Source organism: Oryzias latipes, chromosome 6 (genome assembly GCF_053564925.1).
Source record: "Oryzias latipes strain Hd-rR chromosome 6, Olatipes_Hd-rR_3.1".
NCBI classification, from domain to species: domain Eukaryota; kingdom Metazoa; phylum Chordata; class Actinopteri; order Beloniformes; family Adrianichthyidae; genus Oryzias; species Oryzias latipes.
The window spans coordinates 32,761,495-32,777,500 of record NC_136242.1 but is presented as its reverse complement, the minus strand read 5'-3'; the positions used below and the strand labels follow the sequence as shown (position 1 = coordinate 32,777,500).

Here is a 16,006-nt window from a genome sequence, read left to right as displayed (position 1 = left end):
ATCAGATCGTTTTAACCAGAGATATTTAACAGAACGTTTCACGAAAAACCTCTTAGTGCAGTGACCTTCTCCAACGAGGCTTCAATGACTTTGACAGCTCTTTGAATTGACAGGTTAGGGCACGTGTCAAACTCAAGGCCCGCGGGCCAAATGTGGCCATCCATGTCATTTTATGTGGCCCGCAAGAGCATAAAAGTCTTTAATTTCTTAAAATAAAAAATAAAAATTGGTGTGTATTTATTCATATCTAGGGGGAAATTGCACTTATGGGCAACTATCCATTAGGACTTAAACACTGTTCATATAATCTGACCAGACAGAATCAAATCTAAAAGGATTCATGCTAGGCCAGGGGTCGGCAACCCATGGCTCCGGAGCCACATGTGGCTCTTTCATCCATCTGTTGTGGCTCCCTGTGACTTTGGAAAATAATGAGTATTTTATAATAATTAAATTTTATTTTAGTTTTGTTCATTTTTCATGGCATTTCAAAGGAGCTGATGGCTCCGCACGAAGCGCGAGCCACGTAAAAAACAGCTTTGTAATGAGCTCGTATTTATCGGGCGAGACCTGCAGAGCTGATAGCAGGGAGAGGCACGCAGGGCGGCTTCAATAAACACTCCGATCTTCTGCCGGGAACTTGACGTGCCGCGGGGCAGAGACCAACTCGCTGATGACAGACTGAGAGTTTGCGCCAGTGTTGCCAGATAGAGTCACAGTTTTCCAGCCAAAAAGTCATCTGAAAACCGCCAGACCCAGCCAAAAACCGCCCAACACAGCTTTTGTTGATGTTTTTTCGTACTGGACTGATAAAATAAAAGATTTTTCTAAATAAAAGATAGTTCAGACTAATAATAAAATGTGTACAATATTGAATATTTCTTCAGCAGGCCACCTTCTTCCATTCATTTGCTTAACCCGCTCTATCCCCGCTATAACCTGCGTCCTACTCTTTCATCCTTGTGCTGCGCTGGAGCGACCCGACTATCGTATTTAGCGCTCTCTGTGTAGGACACACTGAGGAGCGCGGGGGAAACCAACTCTCAGCTGCAGTGGATGTGAACAGGTGAACAGGTAGAGAGGAAAAGCAGGTAGAGAGGTGGAGGAGGGGTTTTGGCTTCAAACTCTGTCAGAGAGATGCAAACACGGGCGTCAGATTCAGACGCAGCTTTCCCTGTGGGAGTTGAAGCAGAGACTTTCTCTGGGATGATTTTATGAACTCACACATGGAAACATGATTACCAAGTAGAACTCTTCAAAATAATAAACCTGATCTCTCCACATTCTCAGTGTCTACCATGCATTGATAAACACATCGCTCCATGCAGCGATCAGACCAGAACCAGTAACTCCTCCCAACGCGGCCGCAGTATCAACCTTTAAAGAACATAATGTCCATTTGCAGCTACGTATGCTTCAGAGGATCTCCGATTGGCCAATCTCCATGTCAATCAAGTCCCGTACTTCTCAGTGAGGATTTTGATTGGCTGGTGGATTTTAAAGAAGTACTTTTTTTTTTAATCTTTTCTGGCACGCGATCTACACTCATGTCATTGAAGATCGACCGGTTGATCGCGATCGACGTACTGAGCACCTTTGAATAATATATACATGCATAATATATATAATGATATCAAAACGGGTTGTGGCTCCGGGAGCTTTCTTTTTTATTAGAAGCGGTCCCAAATGGCTCTTTGAGTAAAAAAGGTTGCCGACCCCTGTGCTAGAGTAACAAGCAAACATGTATTTTCTATGCAACTGGAATTGTTATTTTAAAAAGTTATGATTAATAAATAAACTAGTTATTTAACATTAAAAAGTAGTAAGTTATTTTTCATTACATTTAGTTACATGTATAAGTTATATCTGTTCCTTTGAGGACAGACACCTATGACGTCACCCTGACCTATGACGCTGTGGGACCTCTGGTGGCGCCCGCTGTGCAGCGCCCAAGACCGCCAGTTCCTACCAGGACGTGCATCGCCATCCGGTTGTTGGTCACATGACTCATTTAATTTAAAAAAAAGTGTTTTCATTGCAGTTTTGCGATATGCCTCCAAAACTACCTCCTCCAAGAGCAAAAACCTTCTTTTCGTGGATGCAAGTTGCAAGTCCAATTTTTGCAATTTCACAAGTCAATGGAAACGCAACATTATCTAGTGACAGGTAGCGCCAGTCCAGTGTGAACACCGTATGCTAAAAGCACGTTCAAGAACCCGTCTTCAGCACCTTCCAGCATGTGTGTACGTCCCATGATAGATGAGAAATTGTTGCTATGAAATTGTCAAACAAGTAGTTCAAGTTGGTGGCTGCTCCTTAAACATATTTACTCTCCTGATCAAGACAGTAAAGGCTGAGCAGTCAACAACAGTCAACACAACCACACCTCAGAAAAACACAACTCTGAGCTTCTCCACAATGTTTGCACTGCTGCAAATGTTGACTGAAGCCACGATAACGAGCCGGGGCGCCGCACAGAGAGGATCCCGTCCGTGAAAGACTCGAACCCGCTGGTGTGAAGTGTGTGATCAGAGCGCGCGTCATCAAACTGGAGTCTGAAATGTGCTTTGAGTTGTGCAGAAGTGGCTGAAATAGTAACGACTGAAGCATCGACGGAAACACGAAGAGCTGCTTTGAAAACGGGACGTTCCCCTCGACAGAGAAAATCAGGCACATGCTGGTCATAAGAGACGGGCGTCATCTCATCTCTGAATCATTTTGAAAGACGCTGAATGTTTTGGTGCTCCTCACAGAGGAAGAGGAGCTTCATCAAAGGATTGGATGAATGTGCGAGAGGCCGGTGAATCTGCACAATAATGCCAGCTGCATGAAAGCTTTTTCATGCCTCTTTGTCTCGTTCTCTTTCATGATGTTTTGAGTGAAGTGGCGGTTCCACGGCGGTGCTCCACTCAACCTCATTAAAGAGAGCCCAGCATCTGCGCTTTGTGCTCTCACTGAATGAGGAGCATTCATCTGGACAGAGCAGGTACAATGTCAACGACCCGTCGGCGCTTTGTCAAGCAGACGCTGGTGCACCTCCAAGTGGATCCATTTCCACTGTTTCTATTGGCGTCCGCATCTCCCTTTCCTCTAAAGTAAACTCTCAAAAGTTATCTTGGTTCAGAGCCGACGTTCAGAGCGTTTCTCCCAAAGCGCTGAAGTCTGGTCGGCGCCTCACCTGCATGTCCCGTCGGTTGATGAAGCCCTTGTTCTCCAGGTCGCACATCTGGAAAAACTCCGGGATCTTCTCCAGGATGGCGTCCTGCCCCAGGTCTCCGCTGACGCTTTTTTCCCGGACGATCTGTAGCATTTTCTCGCCGCTTTCCCGCCGCCGCCGTTGAGTCTGACGTCCGGCGGCGGCGCTTACGCTGGCGTGTGAAGTAAAAGCAGACATCCTTTCCTCAAGAGTTGGGATGGAGGAGCGTGTCCTGCAGGCTGCACATGAGGTTTAGATAGGAAGGGGGCGGGGCTTCAAGCTGCTCTGCATCCGAGGCTTTCACCGATGTCACAGACCGTCATCTCTTAGCAACCGCCTCCCCGTTTGGTGGCTGAAACCTATGAGACACAGGGGAGAAGCGCCAGTTCAGGACTAATAATGCTGCCTGGATTCATTACTAATAAAAGCTAAGATAGGAGAGCTTGCTTAAAAAAAAAAAAAAGGAGTTTTATTTTGAAAGAAAGGTTTTTCTAACAGCAAAGTTTGCGACAGAAATGTAAGAGTTTTGGTTCCATCGTGACTATTTTCTTCTTTCTTTTAAAACCAAAAGTAAACTAAAGAAAACACAAAATCTGGTTTTCAAGTAATAGATTTATGTTAAAAGAAAAAAGAAAACGTTGGGTAAAAATTAATTGCTCCCCTCGTTTAATCATTAAAGAGCCACAAAATTGTGCTTCTGGTGTTTTTAACATGTTCATGTGGCATTTTCTGATGATGAAGGACAAAATTAAGCTTAAAATTGTGTTTCTGAGTTTTTACTTTTTCAAATTGTTGTGAAAATCAGGAGCAGACAGAAAAAAAAAGCACTTTGAAAGAGATGGTATTTGTGACAGCGGGCAAATCACAAGCTCTGATTGACCCTAAGATTTCCACGATACACCAAGAAATAGTCACGAGGGAAAGCAAAGCGGCAGGAAGTTCTTAATCTGGAAGAAAAGTATCTAAAAAAAAAAATCCTCTGCAGGTAAAAGAACTACGGAGCCCACGACCTGACATGGGTTAAAAAAAATATTCATTTGTTCCAAAGAAATAATAATTCACGTGATATACAAGGATGTGAGCACACCTGGATTTACAGCAGATACCTACACATTTCTGTGTGTATCTCATGACAATGCATGGAAGACACGGAGGATGTCAGGATATCGGATTTATTCATTTTAAAACGCTCTACAAAAGCATCGTTAATCGCATCTGGGTAGAGGCTGGGTAGCTCGGTTGGTAGGGTGGGAAGCTACCATGCAGGAAACCAGGGTTCGATTCCCGGAGGGGAATGAGCAATGGTACTGGGGGCAATTACCATATCAATGGCGAGCAATTAACATCACAGTGAGGGTCCTTAGGCAAGACCCTTAACGCTACCGCCTCCCGAGCGCGGTTTCGGCTGCAGCTCACCGCTTCCCTAGCGGATGGGTCCAATGCGGAGAAAGAATTTCCCTCCGTGGGATAAATACAGTGTATTAAAAAAAAAAAATCTCCATTGTCTGGGTTCATTCACATCCCGGTACGCTCTCCGTCTTGCTGCAGAAGCCGCTTCCCCCGTTACTCCAGTGTTTCTGGGAGGCCCGAGCTTGCGGCTCAGATGCTGGCACCTTGTTTACTGGTCATGCCTGGTGTTGCACTTTAGGGTCGAACAGGAATAATAATACTGCGGACGTGCTGAGGCAACTTGTCTTTCATTGACATACTCGTTAGCAGTCACTTAACATCCGAAGGCTACATGCTTCGTACGCATCCCATAGTGCGTCACACATATCCCATAATGCATCTCCACTAATCAACGTGTCACTGCAACTGGGGAAGCAGCAAGCCATCCGAGTTTATGAAGGACTTATCACGCGAATTATTATTTCGTGGGAACAAATTTATTTATTTTTTGTACCGATGTCAGGTCACGGGCTCCGTAGCAACACAAAGTTAGGTTCCAAGTTTAATCTCATTTATCTCCAAGAAATTTGAACAAATACTCTGTGGAACACGGTGGTGGTAGTGTGATGGTTGGGGACTGTTCTGCAGCTTAAGAGACCAAATACTTTTTAAAAATGAATAGAACCACACATTGCACAATGCCTGCATATTTATGTATGTAAAAACGTAAATGCCTTCAGATCAAAGTAAATCAGAAAACTAATAATTATTTTTTATCAAATTTTGAATATGGTTATTTTGATGTCCTATAAACAGAATTGGATGTGGCAAAAGTTCATGGGCACAATATTGGTTTAAAAAAAGGAAAAAAAAAGAAAGGGCTTTCCCCTAAAACTTAGAGTTTCTCAAACAAAGAAAAGTATTCTGGTCTGTGGTTAAAGTTGACACTGAAGTCATCCAGTGACTCAAAGAAACTTTTGCTCTGACGACGGATGCATTGCAGCATCGACTCGAAAGGTTTGTGGCTTTCATGCAAACAGACGTCAAATGCACAGCGGTTTGGAAGACTGCACCTCGGTTGCACGGTTCTGGTTAGCTTGGTGGGCCTGCGAGCGGCAGAGATGGCGGTGATCCGTGAAAAGGAGGTAAAGCAAATACGAGTAGGAGGAGAGCAAACAGGATGGGACACATCATCACTGGACTCTTACATTTGAAAGGCCACTAAAGAATCCCCTAGTGATCTAAACGGAGCTTTCTTTGGCTTCTAGATATTTAACAAGATCATCAATAGAGATGAGATAAACAGCAGAAAAGCCTTTAACGTGACATAATTCTACTTTACCTCATGTAATGTTCTTAAATGTTGGTCAGCCTCATTTTATTCAGACACTCATATCATTTATTCAGCTTTTTGGGAGTACAAGCAATGCTGGAGATCAGGTCACTGCATATCTGGAGCTCCTGAGATGCAAACCTTCAGGATCTCCTTCCACTATTGCATCACCTCTACGATGGACACGGTTTATCATCCATTCACATGCTGGAGGACGGCTTTTTAGTTTGGGTAGGTTTCCAGGCTGAAGCCGCTTTGCATGAACGCTTTATCGGCGTCAGGGCAGAACATGCAACAGAACTCTGAGCGGCAGGACTTTGTCGTCGGATCTACAGAACTGGAAGAACACCAAAACCCAGAAAAAAAAACCTTTAAAGCTCAAAACCAGAGGAACCTTCTCCACAAAAATCCTCGGGACATTTTCATTTCTACTTGAATCAAAGTCAGAACTTTGTTAGGCTTGTCTGATTCACAGAAAGAAAGCAGACCCAGAAGAACCGTTTTCTACAGAAGACCCAGAAGAACCGTTTTCTACAGCAGACCCAGAAGAACCGTTTTCTACAGAAGACCCAGAAGAACCTTTAATCATGAACTTAAAACAGTGTAAAAAGGCGAGAAATTTATTTTCAGTTTTTGACATTTTAAAGTCATTTTTGACTTTTTCCTCAAACTCGAAACTTTTTCAAATCAGCTGTTGCAGAATCACACGTGACGTCACTCACTAAAACACAGCTGCTGCTCACACATATTCACCCCCCCCCCCCAATCGTTTTTAAATAACCATCGGTTGTTCTTTGAAGTCTTTTAAGCCGCCGCGTGTGAAATCATGTTTGTATTTCGGCTCGCACGTGCGCAGCCCCAAACCTTCACTTCCTCATCAACTAGTACTAGTGAGAAGTTTTTCCGAAGTTCCTGTTGTGAAAACGGACTTCAAACACCACCACGTTCACGTCCGCTCCGCCTCACGTGACTACCTCCTTCCTCGGTTCATCAACCGAACCAGCAGCACGAACTCACCGGGCGGGAATCGGTCCGCTTCCAGGTGAACCGGACTGCAGCGCAGGAATTTAAGCGGATCTCCTCCCGCGGTTACTGTAGCAACGCTGACACGGAAGCGCACGCGGGCTCCACAGGCGGCCCCTCCCTCCCCTGAAACCCGCACCTGTCTTCAGAGGAATGCGGAAGTAACGCAAAGCGTTTGAGACCAAACTCTCACTTTCACAACGACACAACAGTCCACACAAACGACAACAACCTGGATGTCAACAGGATTCTGCTGAAAACTAACTGTTGTTGTTGTTATGTTAGTTGTTTACAAAGATTTTAATTTTTTTTAAAAGTTACACAACTTAAAGGACAAAGTCACTTTATAAAAAGATGCAAAACTCAGTTTATCTGTGCACGTTTAGATACTATACCTGAACAAAAAGTAGTCTATGTAAGAGTACTATAAACGTACTTACCCTGTACTAAAAGGCAGTATTGTATACTACATTTACTTTTTAAAGACTATCTTATACATTGTAAACTTTAAACATTCCAATTTACTCTATAGAAGTATTTATACTTCCTACTCCACACGGACATGATCTATAGTATATTTGCTATACTTCAATATATACTCAAGTTTTCTTAAGAAATTTAACTATGGGATGGCTAAGGGATACAAAAGAATCTATTAAGACAAGAAAAATGTATTTTTATTAATAAAACTTGAAAAAAGGATAAACAATAACAAATTAATAATTATTATTATTATTTACATTTATGATACACTTATTATATTGTGTAAGTATTTGATTTAAAACACATTTTTTCAAGATTTTCTTATCATAATTCTTTAATTTTTCACATTGTACAATATAATTTGGCAAAATATGTATTTTTGATTAATACAATAAATAAATTATTCATTAAAACTAAAATTCAATATTAGTATTTCTTAAATTAAATGTTTAAAAAAACGGTTCTTCCTTCTATTTTTCATCAAGCTGTAATACCACATGTTCACGCACGGGGGCGGTAGAGGATTGGATTAATTTTCACTCAAATGAACCAAAGCTTTCCTCTTTTTGCAGAACAATATCTGCATGATCTTAATGATAGACCTTTCTAAAGTTCTGCGCGGGCTTGTGGGCTGTCCGTGTGCACTGTAGAAGATTGTTAAACTCAACACATGGACTCAGCTCAGTCCTGAAGCCGTGGAGGGTTTTAATTACCGGAATCGAGTTTCCCAGTATTCCATAAAAACGTGTTTGCACAGCAGTCTAGCATGTGTGAAAGTCCACTCACACGTAGACGTCTTCCGGCACAGTTTCCCCGTTTCAGTCAGTGAAGCTTCATGATGTTCCACATGGAGAGAACCGATGATCCAGCTGAGATGTTGTCTTTACACACAGGGTGGACACCATAAAAGAGGCACACATGTCTTTCATTAAAGCAATCAATCATGTTTAATTGTAATTATTTTATTTTTTTTATCTAGAAGATGAAAAAGTTCTTGTTTTTCTTCTTTGCCCCCTAATCATTGTTGGGAAGGTCTGAAAACTACACAGATGTCTGCTGAAGATCTAAATTGCAATTTCCAGCGGTTTAGGAGAGCAGGAGCAGGGCTGGTGAAGGCGATGCCACATCTCTGATCTGCTGTGAGGCCCTGGAAGGACTGACACCACACTTGGAGAGTTGCATCTTGCTGCATCTCAAAGCAGGAGATGGAGTGTGGTTGGCAGCTTGGACTCATCGATGCTTTGGCGATCTCCGTGTCTCTGGGATGAAGCTGCAGTGATCAGAGATGCAGCTCTGCATGCAAACAGCCCTGACTTCTTAAAGATCCACTCTGATGTAAATGCTGTTTTCAACACATTCCCATGGCGTGAAATTTATAAAGAAAACTGAGCTTAAAATGGCTTTTCTGAGTATTTGATAAAAAAAAATTCTGAATGCTGTTTGAAAAAGATCGTATTTGTGACGTAGAAAACACACCAGTAGTCTTGTCCTTCAATCATTCACCGTTTCTAGGAGCTATGGAGCATTTTGCTCCCTGTTTTATGGGCTTTTTCAGCTTCTGCATCTCATTTCTTCAGATCCACTAAGCTCCCAGTCGTAAAACTCCCAAACCAAATCCTTTGTTCTTTGCTTTTTGAATGTTTTCTTGTGAAATTAAAGCTGAACTGAAACTCCGAGTGCTATTCAACACTCTGGGTGCCACTTTACATTACACAAAGCATTAATCTGCTAAAAGTTTACATTTCAGTCTGTTTTGAGTGCGTCCCAATACTGAAAAACTTGTTTCAGTCATGATATGATTTATTTGTAGGCTACCGAGCGTTAAATTATCCCAGTTTGTTCTCGGTGTAAGGAAAATAAACAAATTGTAGTATAAGTTCTGCATGAAAGGGAAAGATTTTTCATAGTGTGAGGTGCTGCTAAGGATAAACTGTGAGTGTGAATGTGTTATTGTCACCATGTTAACCTATTTCTGCAGAACAGCTCCAACAGCATCCTTCTGTCACAAACAAGTCCATTCTTCATGTTCTCCTCCTGTGTGTGTGTGTGTTTTTTTTAACCAAACTGCAGTGCAGTTTCTCAGAGGATCATTTTCTGACTGTGCTGATGGTTTGATTTCAGCCGTGTGGTAACTTGGCCTCGAACGGTTTGCCAATTTGGACAGAAATGGAGTAAAGCGAGGATGCTGATGGCATCTCCTCTGATCACGCTGGGCTTAACTGTGCACGACCAGCCATTAGCTGCTCCAATTACAGGAGAAAAAAGGGATAAACTGAGGGACCGAAGAGTTTGCATGACGTGAAAAGGAATGAAAAGGCTTTGGATAAAAAGATACACAAAAAAAAAGAAGTCTGAGGCTAACAAACTCAGTAAGATGATTGCAGTCGGTGCAAACATCTGAACGAATCGATAAAACAAAAAGGAAACGTGCTGCTATGATCACCTCAGGAAGGGGCCTGCATGGTCATTCATGCAGCTTTGCCTGCAGGCATCAACCTGCAAAAAGCATGGAGTGTCTTTCCCAAACACTGCAGCTCATCCTTTAGCTGCAGAGGCAATGCTCCTTGCAAAAGCATGCAGATGGTTTGGAGGCAACAAAAACTTCTTTACTCTGTTTCTGTCCAAACCAGAAGAAACGTGCGCTGATGGATGAACCGGATTTCAAAAGAAATCATTAAAACTATTTTTTTTTATAGTAACAGAAAACTTGAGCCTTGCGGAGTCATTACTTGTTTGAAATGTGTCCCAGCTGATTTGCTTTCAGCTACTTTTATAACCTGTGCATGTGAAAACATTATCTTTTTTGTCTTTTTTGTCTTTTATTTGGCTCCGGCTTTCAGGCTTCTCTTTTTACGACCCACAGGAGTCACATTCTGTCCCCAAAATCAAGAGCCAGCCATTTTTCTCGCCTACAGCTTCAAGCTAAATACTTACTGTACATTTCTGAATTACAGTTGTTGTAGCAGTCGTTCTGCAGATCAATTCACAGACTAAACTCATCATCATTTAGACTTTTGTCAATTATCCAGGTGATTTTACATTCAGACCATTACAGATCCTATTTTCTTCTTTGAGTTTTTTCACAGCTCTTCTCAGTGACTTTATTCATCAACGCAAAAGAGGGTTGGACTCTTTTTAGATTCGCATCAGTAGTTGTCATTTTTTTTCTGACCATAAGATTTTTCTTTGACAAAAAAAAAAATACCTTGATGAATGTTTTATTTATCTAGTTGGACAGGATCTAAAGGATGAAAGATGAAAAATTAGCTTCTGGAGATCAACAAATTCACAAACTAAGTGGCTGGAGATATTAACAAACCCAACATTTTACCATCAGATAGTTGTTGTTTTTTTCGAGTAGAAACAAACAAATCCAGATTAGAATCTAGTAATACTACTGGACACATTTGGTTGGCTTAAAGTGAACCAGAGTTCCTTTTCCCTGATAATCCGGAACAAATTTTCAATCCAAAAACACCCTGGTCCAGGTCCAGGACCAGCTCCCAGACCCATCTTTTGAGGTGGTCTTGGTCCGTTTCCAATCGGACTGGGCCAAAATGACCCATAGCTGGGCATTATGGGATGTAAACACAGTAGGAAGGTGACGATGAGACACAGCAACTGGTTGAAATGTGGTTAGTTGAATGCACGCTCATTAGAATGATTTAACGTGATCCACATTGCTTCTCACTGTTTTCCCAACAATCTATATGTCATAAACACCTATCAGCCCGCCTTCAACGCCGACGTCTCCTTAGCAGCACGCCTCTGTCATAACAAAGCAGCGAGTAAAAAGTGTTGTACCCGGCGTTGATACAGACGTTCAAAACTGGTCAGCAAAACATAAAGTTTGAATCAGTGAACTATCCCGACAAGGAGTGCTGAGCAGGACTTCAACAACTCTCTTTAGTTGCTTTGGCCCGCCCTCATTGTTCCTGGCTAATGAGTGAAGAGATCTTTAGTCATATGGTTTTGTTTACAAGCTTTGGTTCGAAACAGACCAAAAATTATGAACAGCTCACAACCGAATTCACGTAACAACCCATCGGCCGAAATCCTTGGCGGACATCTGAGCACATCGACGAACGCAAGAAACACGAATGAATGATGAAGATCACGCATGGATCACCAAAGACCGACATTTCATCCAAGGAAAATGTACGCAGTGGCTTTGTGACACGGCCTTAAGTTTTTGATTTCAGTGAAAATTTTCCACTAGATGAAAATGGATTTCAGCTGCGATGAGATAATGAAAGTTTGATGCATTTCTGGTGTGCAAATTCCTGTTTATCCCTAATGTTTACAGAAATGAAATTCAGGCCTTTTGTCATGCGATTGTTGAGAAACGTCTGCGTTGCTACAAAATGAAAGCACTCTCAATAAGCTTTCTTAAAGACTCACTCTGTTCATCTTTTGATCTGCTTTCAAAGCGTTCCCAGTGGTCTTTTAATCATGATTGTGCTGTTTTTAGCCCAAGTTCAAAAACCTGTGTCGTGTTCTAGGACATAGTTTCTACAGAGCGGCATGAGCTCATTAGAAATTTGCCTCTGAGTTGTGGGCGGGACCAGACAAGTAACCCCGCCCTAAGCTTTTAGCCCGACAAGCGTATTTTCTACGTCACAAATCCAATATTGTTCCAACAGCTTTGGTTGGATCTGTTTCTGATCCACAATGACTCGAGTAAAGAAATACTCAGAAATGCAAACGTGGGCCTAATTTTCTTTACATACATGTCCTCCATCATAAGAAAAACATGCTAAAAACACCATTTTCATAGGGTTGTTCAACGTGAATGTACACGTCTTTTTCTTTATCCCACAGATGCTTTCCAACCTCTGTCGGCGATCCTGATGAAGCATAATGTGACTCACAGGCTCAGAAAAACTCCCAGCACAGCACACACTGCTTGGCAGCCGGATGAAGGTGCAGGGTGTGATGTGTGAACACCAGCTTTAAAATAAAATAAAAAAATAACAGCTGCCATTATTCTTTTCTCATTGAGACGCATGCAGGAGCTGTCAGACAAGACATGTGACGGGATTGGAAGGGAGGTCGGTCGAACCCGGACTTCTCCCTAATAAGTTCTGCTGGATGGACGACTGCCTTCTCACTGGGTGGCACAGCTCATAAAGCGTCTGAGCAGAAATACCACAGCAGTGCGTGCCATGTGCTTGGCTGCAGGCTGCAGCATCAGTCAGATTTAAGATACCAGCTTGCAGGAGCTTTTCCCATGGCTGAGTGCACAGAGTGATGCTCCAAAACAGGTTTAACGTCTCCATCATGGGGGGCGTGGTGATGACTCTGGTGATGGTTTTGTTTTAGAGTTGAGTTGCTTCTTTTTTGCCGTTTTCAGGAACGTGCTGAACCATCTTGTTTTTTTTGCAGATTCACTCGAGCCGCTCTCCTGCCTTGGATGGGCAGATGGTGGCACACTTTCCTTCATCAGATCTGGGTCACCGGTTTGGCTCAGATGGGGATCAGGGGGTTAGCGCGTGTCATCATCTTTGCACACAAACTGTTGTTGGTTTTTTTCTTTGGCACAAATATTTCCTAAATCTGCACCAAAACACGGGACGGAAGCTTCACACCAAGTAAAAGCACAGATAAATAGACGGAAGCGCTGTTTTCCCCTGTTTTCACCTCAATTTATTAATATAAAATAGAATAGAACTTTATTGGTCCCACAAAGGGGATAGTGACAGAGCACAAATTCCTGCATTGCTTCTAATCTAGAAGAGAAACGAAGAACATTCATTTTGCATTTTCTAATCAGCATTGTATGCAGTTTTTTTCTGCTGCTATGATTGTATGTTTACTGCTTCTTCCTTTAACTTGCCTTGTAAATTAAAGTCCTCTTGAAAACGTTAACGCTTTGACCCTTTTAGCCTCAGGGAAGTTTGACTAACTCACTCTCTGACTGACTTTACCCAAGCGTGAGGGGAAATGGAAGCTGCAAAGCTCCTCAACAAGAAGCCGGGGCTTTCTGGGACCCACATGTTGTCGCACAGACTTGTTGTGGATTATGCAACTGGATGAAAACGTTGGTGTCCGTGTGGATTTGGCCCAGCTGAAAGTTTCACATTGTTCTGGGTTTGCCTGCAGAAACGTGCAGCAAAGCATGCAAATCTGAATCGATTTGTTCTTCAGACTACATTTCATCCGCATCATTACTGGGTAATTCTCATTTCAGCTGCAATATAAATCTATAGCTGTCATAACAGAGAATCTGCCCCAGTTTTCCAAAGCGAACATGAAACTGATGTCGTGTCTGGTTACGGCGAAAAGCTGGATTATATTTACACCCCCTTTAAGTCTGTGGTGCATGAAATGCAATGCAGCAGTCCATTTTCATTTCACTTTTACATCATTTTCTAGGCCAATTATCAAACATTTACGATCCTCTACGTGTTTGAGGCTGAAACTGAAATTCTTTTATCAAAAAAACAAAGATGCTTTACAGATGTGCCAGAAATAGGAGTCAAAATGTAAAAAATAACAAAAAAAACATTAGTTTGCCTCAAAGAAACCTCAGAGTCTGAGGGAGACAAACGTAAAGCTCATAACCCCCTACCCTCCCTTTTTGTGGAGCAGAACTGGAAACAGTGGCTTAGAATGATAAAGCTGACAAAGACGGTTTTGGCTTCAGTCACCAGGAGTTTTGGGTTTCACCGTAATGTTTGAGGGAAATATTGGATTCTTTAGTGATTCTTAATCAGGGAGATTCGTGGATCTCTGGAGTCTGAGGAGAAGTGGGTGAACATGAGGCGTTTTGGCAATTTCCTGGCATTCTGAGCTCCGATGGAAAACCGACTTTTTTTTCTGCAGATTTTGGTTTTACTCCATGAATAAAGATAAGGTGGTAGTGGCTTTCAAGGCACAGGAAAAGTCCACCTTAAGTGCAGATATTAAAGTAACACGGATTTTATTAAATACAAGTTTTAAACATATCGGTAAATAATTTAAAATAAAAAAATGTGCAGAGGAGACATGTGTTACATGATGTTTTGAAAAATTGGAAAACATGTTCATAAAAAAAGAAATATAACAAAAGTCATTTAAGGTCACAAAATAATTTTAAACACTAATTAAAAAAATCAACTTAAAGTGACAAAAAGTATAACACAATGAACTTAAACATTTCCTAAAAGGCAACAAACAGAAAATCTGCATGTGAGCAACAGAATGACTTAAATAGACAGAAAAGCAATTACAGAAAATGGAAACAGCTGAGGATGAAACTTAAAACAGCTGGGATTAAAGGAAACAAAGGGGGGGGGGGGGACTGAACCCAGAAAACTATGAATAAAAAAAATAAAATCTAAATTCAGGAGAGAGAAAAAAACTGGGCTGAAAAAGAACAAATCCCCAGATTGTCACTGAATTTAAACCATTTCTCTCTTTGTGTTTGTGTCGTGTCAACCCAAAACCTATATTGACTGAGGAAAACTGCTTTTTACAGATGCATAATTTGCCAAAACGTCTGTCCTGATTTAGTTTAGTAACTTAAGTTTTTGAGGTTGCATCCTCAGAAAAGGTCATAGAAATTTTAAAAAAAGAAAAATGGAAGCAGCAAAAAACAAGGAAACAGGAACAATAAATTAATGTCACTTGCAAAGGTTTTTCTTTTCTTTTTGCTTACAGATGAATATTATTAGCAAATCAGATTCTATGCACTGATTTTTTTTAGAAAATCTTTTATGTAATCCTAAAAGAAGCAAGTTTTTTTTTACCCAAACAGTAGAAAATTAACTGAAAGTAATCGGTTTTAGTTTTATTTCTGCTCTAGCTTAGTGTCGTAAAAATGTGTGTTACCTTTGAACCTGAGGGGTTTCTGTTAACTAAAAGAGAAAAAAAAAAAGTGACAGCCTTCAGTTTAGTGCAGGGCAGGAAGATGAAGTGCTGCGTCTCGCTGTGGCAAAGGTTATTTTTAAAATGTTTTTGCGGATCGTGCATGTTCTCCTCTTTCTTGTGCGGGTTAGGAGGACTGTTTCGATGGCATCTGTGTGCTTTTCTTGCTCCACATCACCAAATGAATCAAATTCATCTCTAAATCCACTATAGGGTTCTGGCAGACGTTCTCAACAGAGAAAGCAAAGGAAAAGCTGCAGCTGGAAGAGAGAGAACATGCAGGTTAGGATTTATTCATGAAGACATTCTCATAATTTGCATTTATCAGTTCTCCAACACTTGTTGTCATATAAACTAGCTCAACAATGAGATGGCGAGCTGTTGTTTGAAGAAAACCTCTTAGGCTCTCTTTACAGCTCTCTGCTTTTCCCATCAATAGCCAGCTCATTCTGGATTAGATTTAATCAGATAATCTCTGATAAATGTTACTTAATCCCATCTCTTCCCAATTTCAGTCAGAGGCCAAACTGATGGCCATTTGGCTATTATTGCGTTTTTTTTCTTATGGCAAAAACCCATCAAAAATCCTTTTTTATGCTTATTTTGGGTTTTCGTTTCATCAAAACTGGCCAAACATTGGTCCAACTATTCCCTAAAGCAACTTTTCTTTTGAGGGATGGAAATATCCTGACACAAGATGGGAAGCTTCTGCTTCAACACAAGAGATCACGGAA

At 41.5% G+C, this 16,006-nt stretch overlaps 1 protein-coding gene and 1 long non-coding RNA gene across 2 annotated transcripts in view; one reads left to right on the top strand and one right to left on the bottom strand.

Moving 5' to 3' along the window:
- cracr2aa (calcium release activated channel regulator 2Aa) overlaps positions 1-7,096 on the bottom strand; it is a 21,169-nt gene extending 14,073 nt beyond the window's left edge. Inside the window, exons 1-2 of the mRNA XM_004070194.5 lie at positions 6,936-7,096; positions 3,179-3,555 (exon numbers count right to left, since the gene is read on the bottom strand). Coding sequence (XP_004070242.1) covers positions 3,179-3,394 — 216 coding nt within the window. The 5' untranslated portion in view covers positions 3,395-3,555; positions 6,936-7,096. The remainder of the gene's footprint in view (positions 1-3,178; positions 3,556-6,935) is intronic.
- A 2,111-nt stretch (positions 7,097-9,207) lies between these two features.
- On the top strand, positions 9,208-14,813 carry LOC144992577 (uncharacterized). Its single transcript, XR_013656645.1, has 3 exons — positions 9,208-11,582; positions 12,246-12,347; positions 12,427-14,813. It is a non-coding gene; the product is annotated as an uncharacterized LOC144992577 (long non-coding RNA).
- The last annotated feature ends 1,193 nt before the right edge of the window (positions 14,814-16,006 follow it).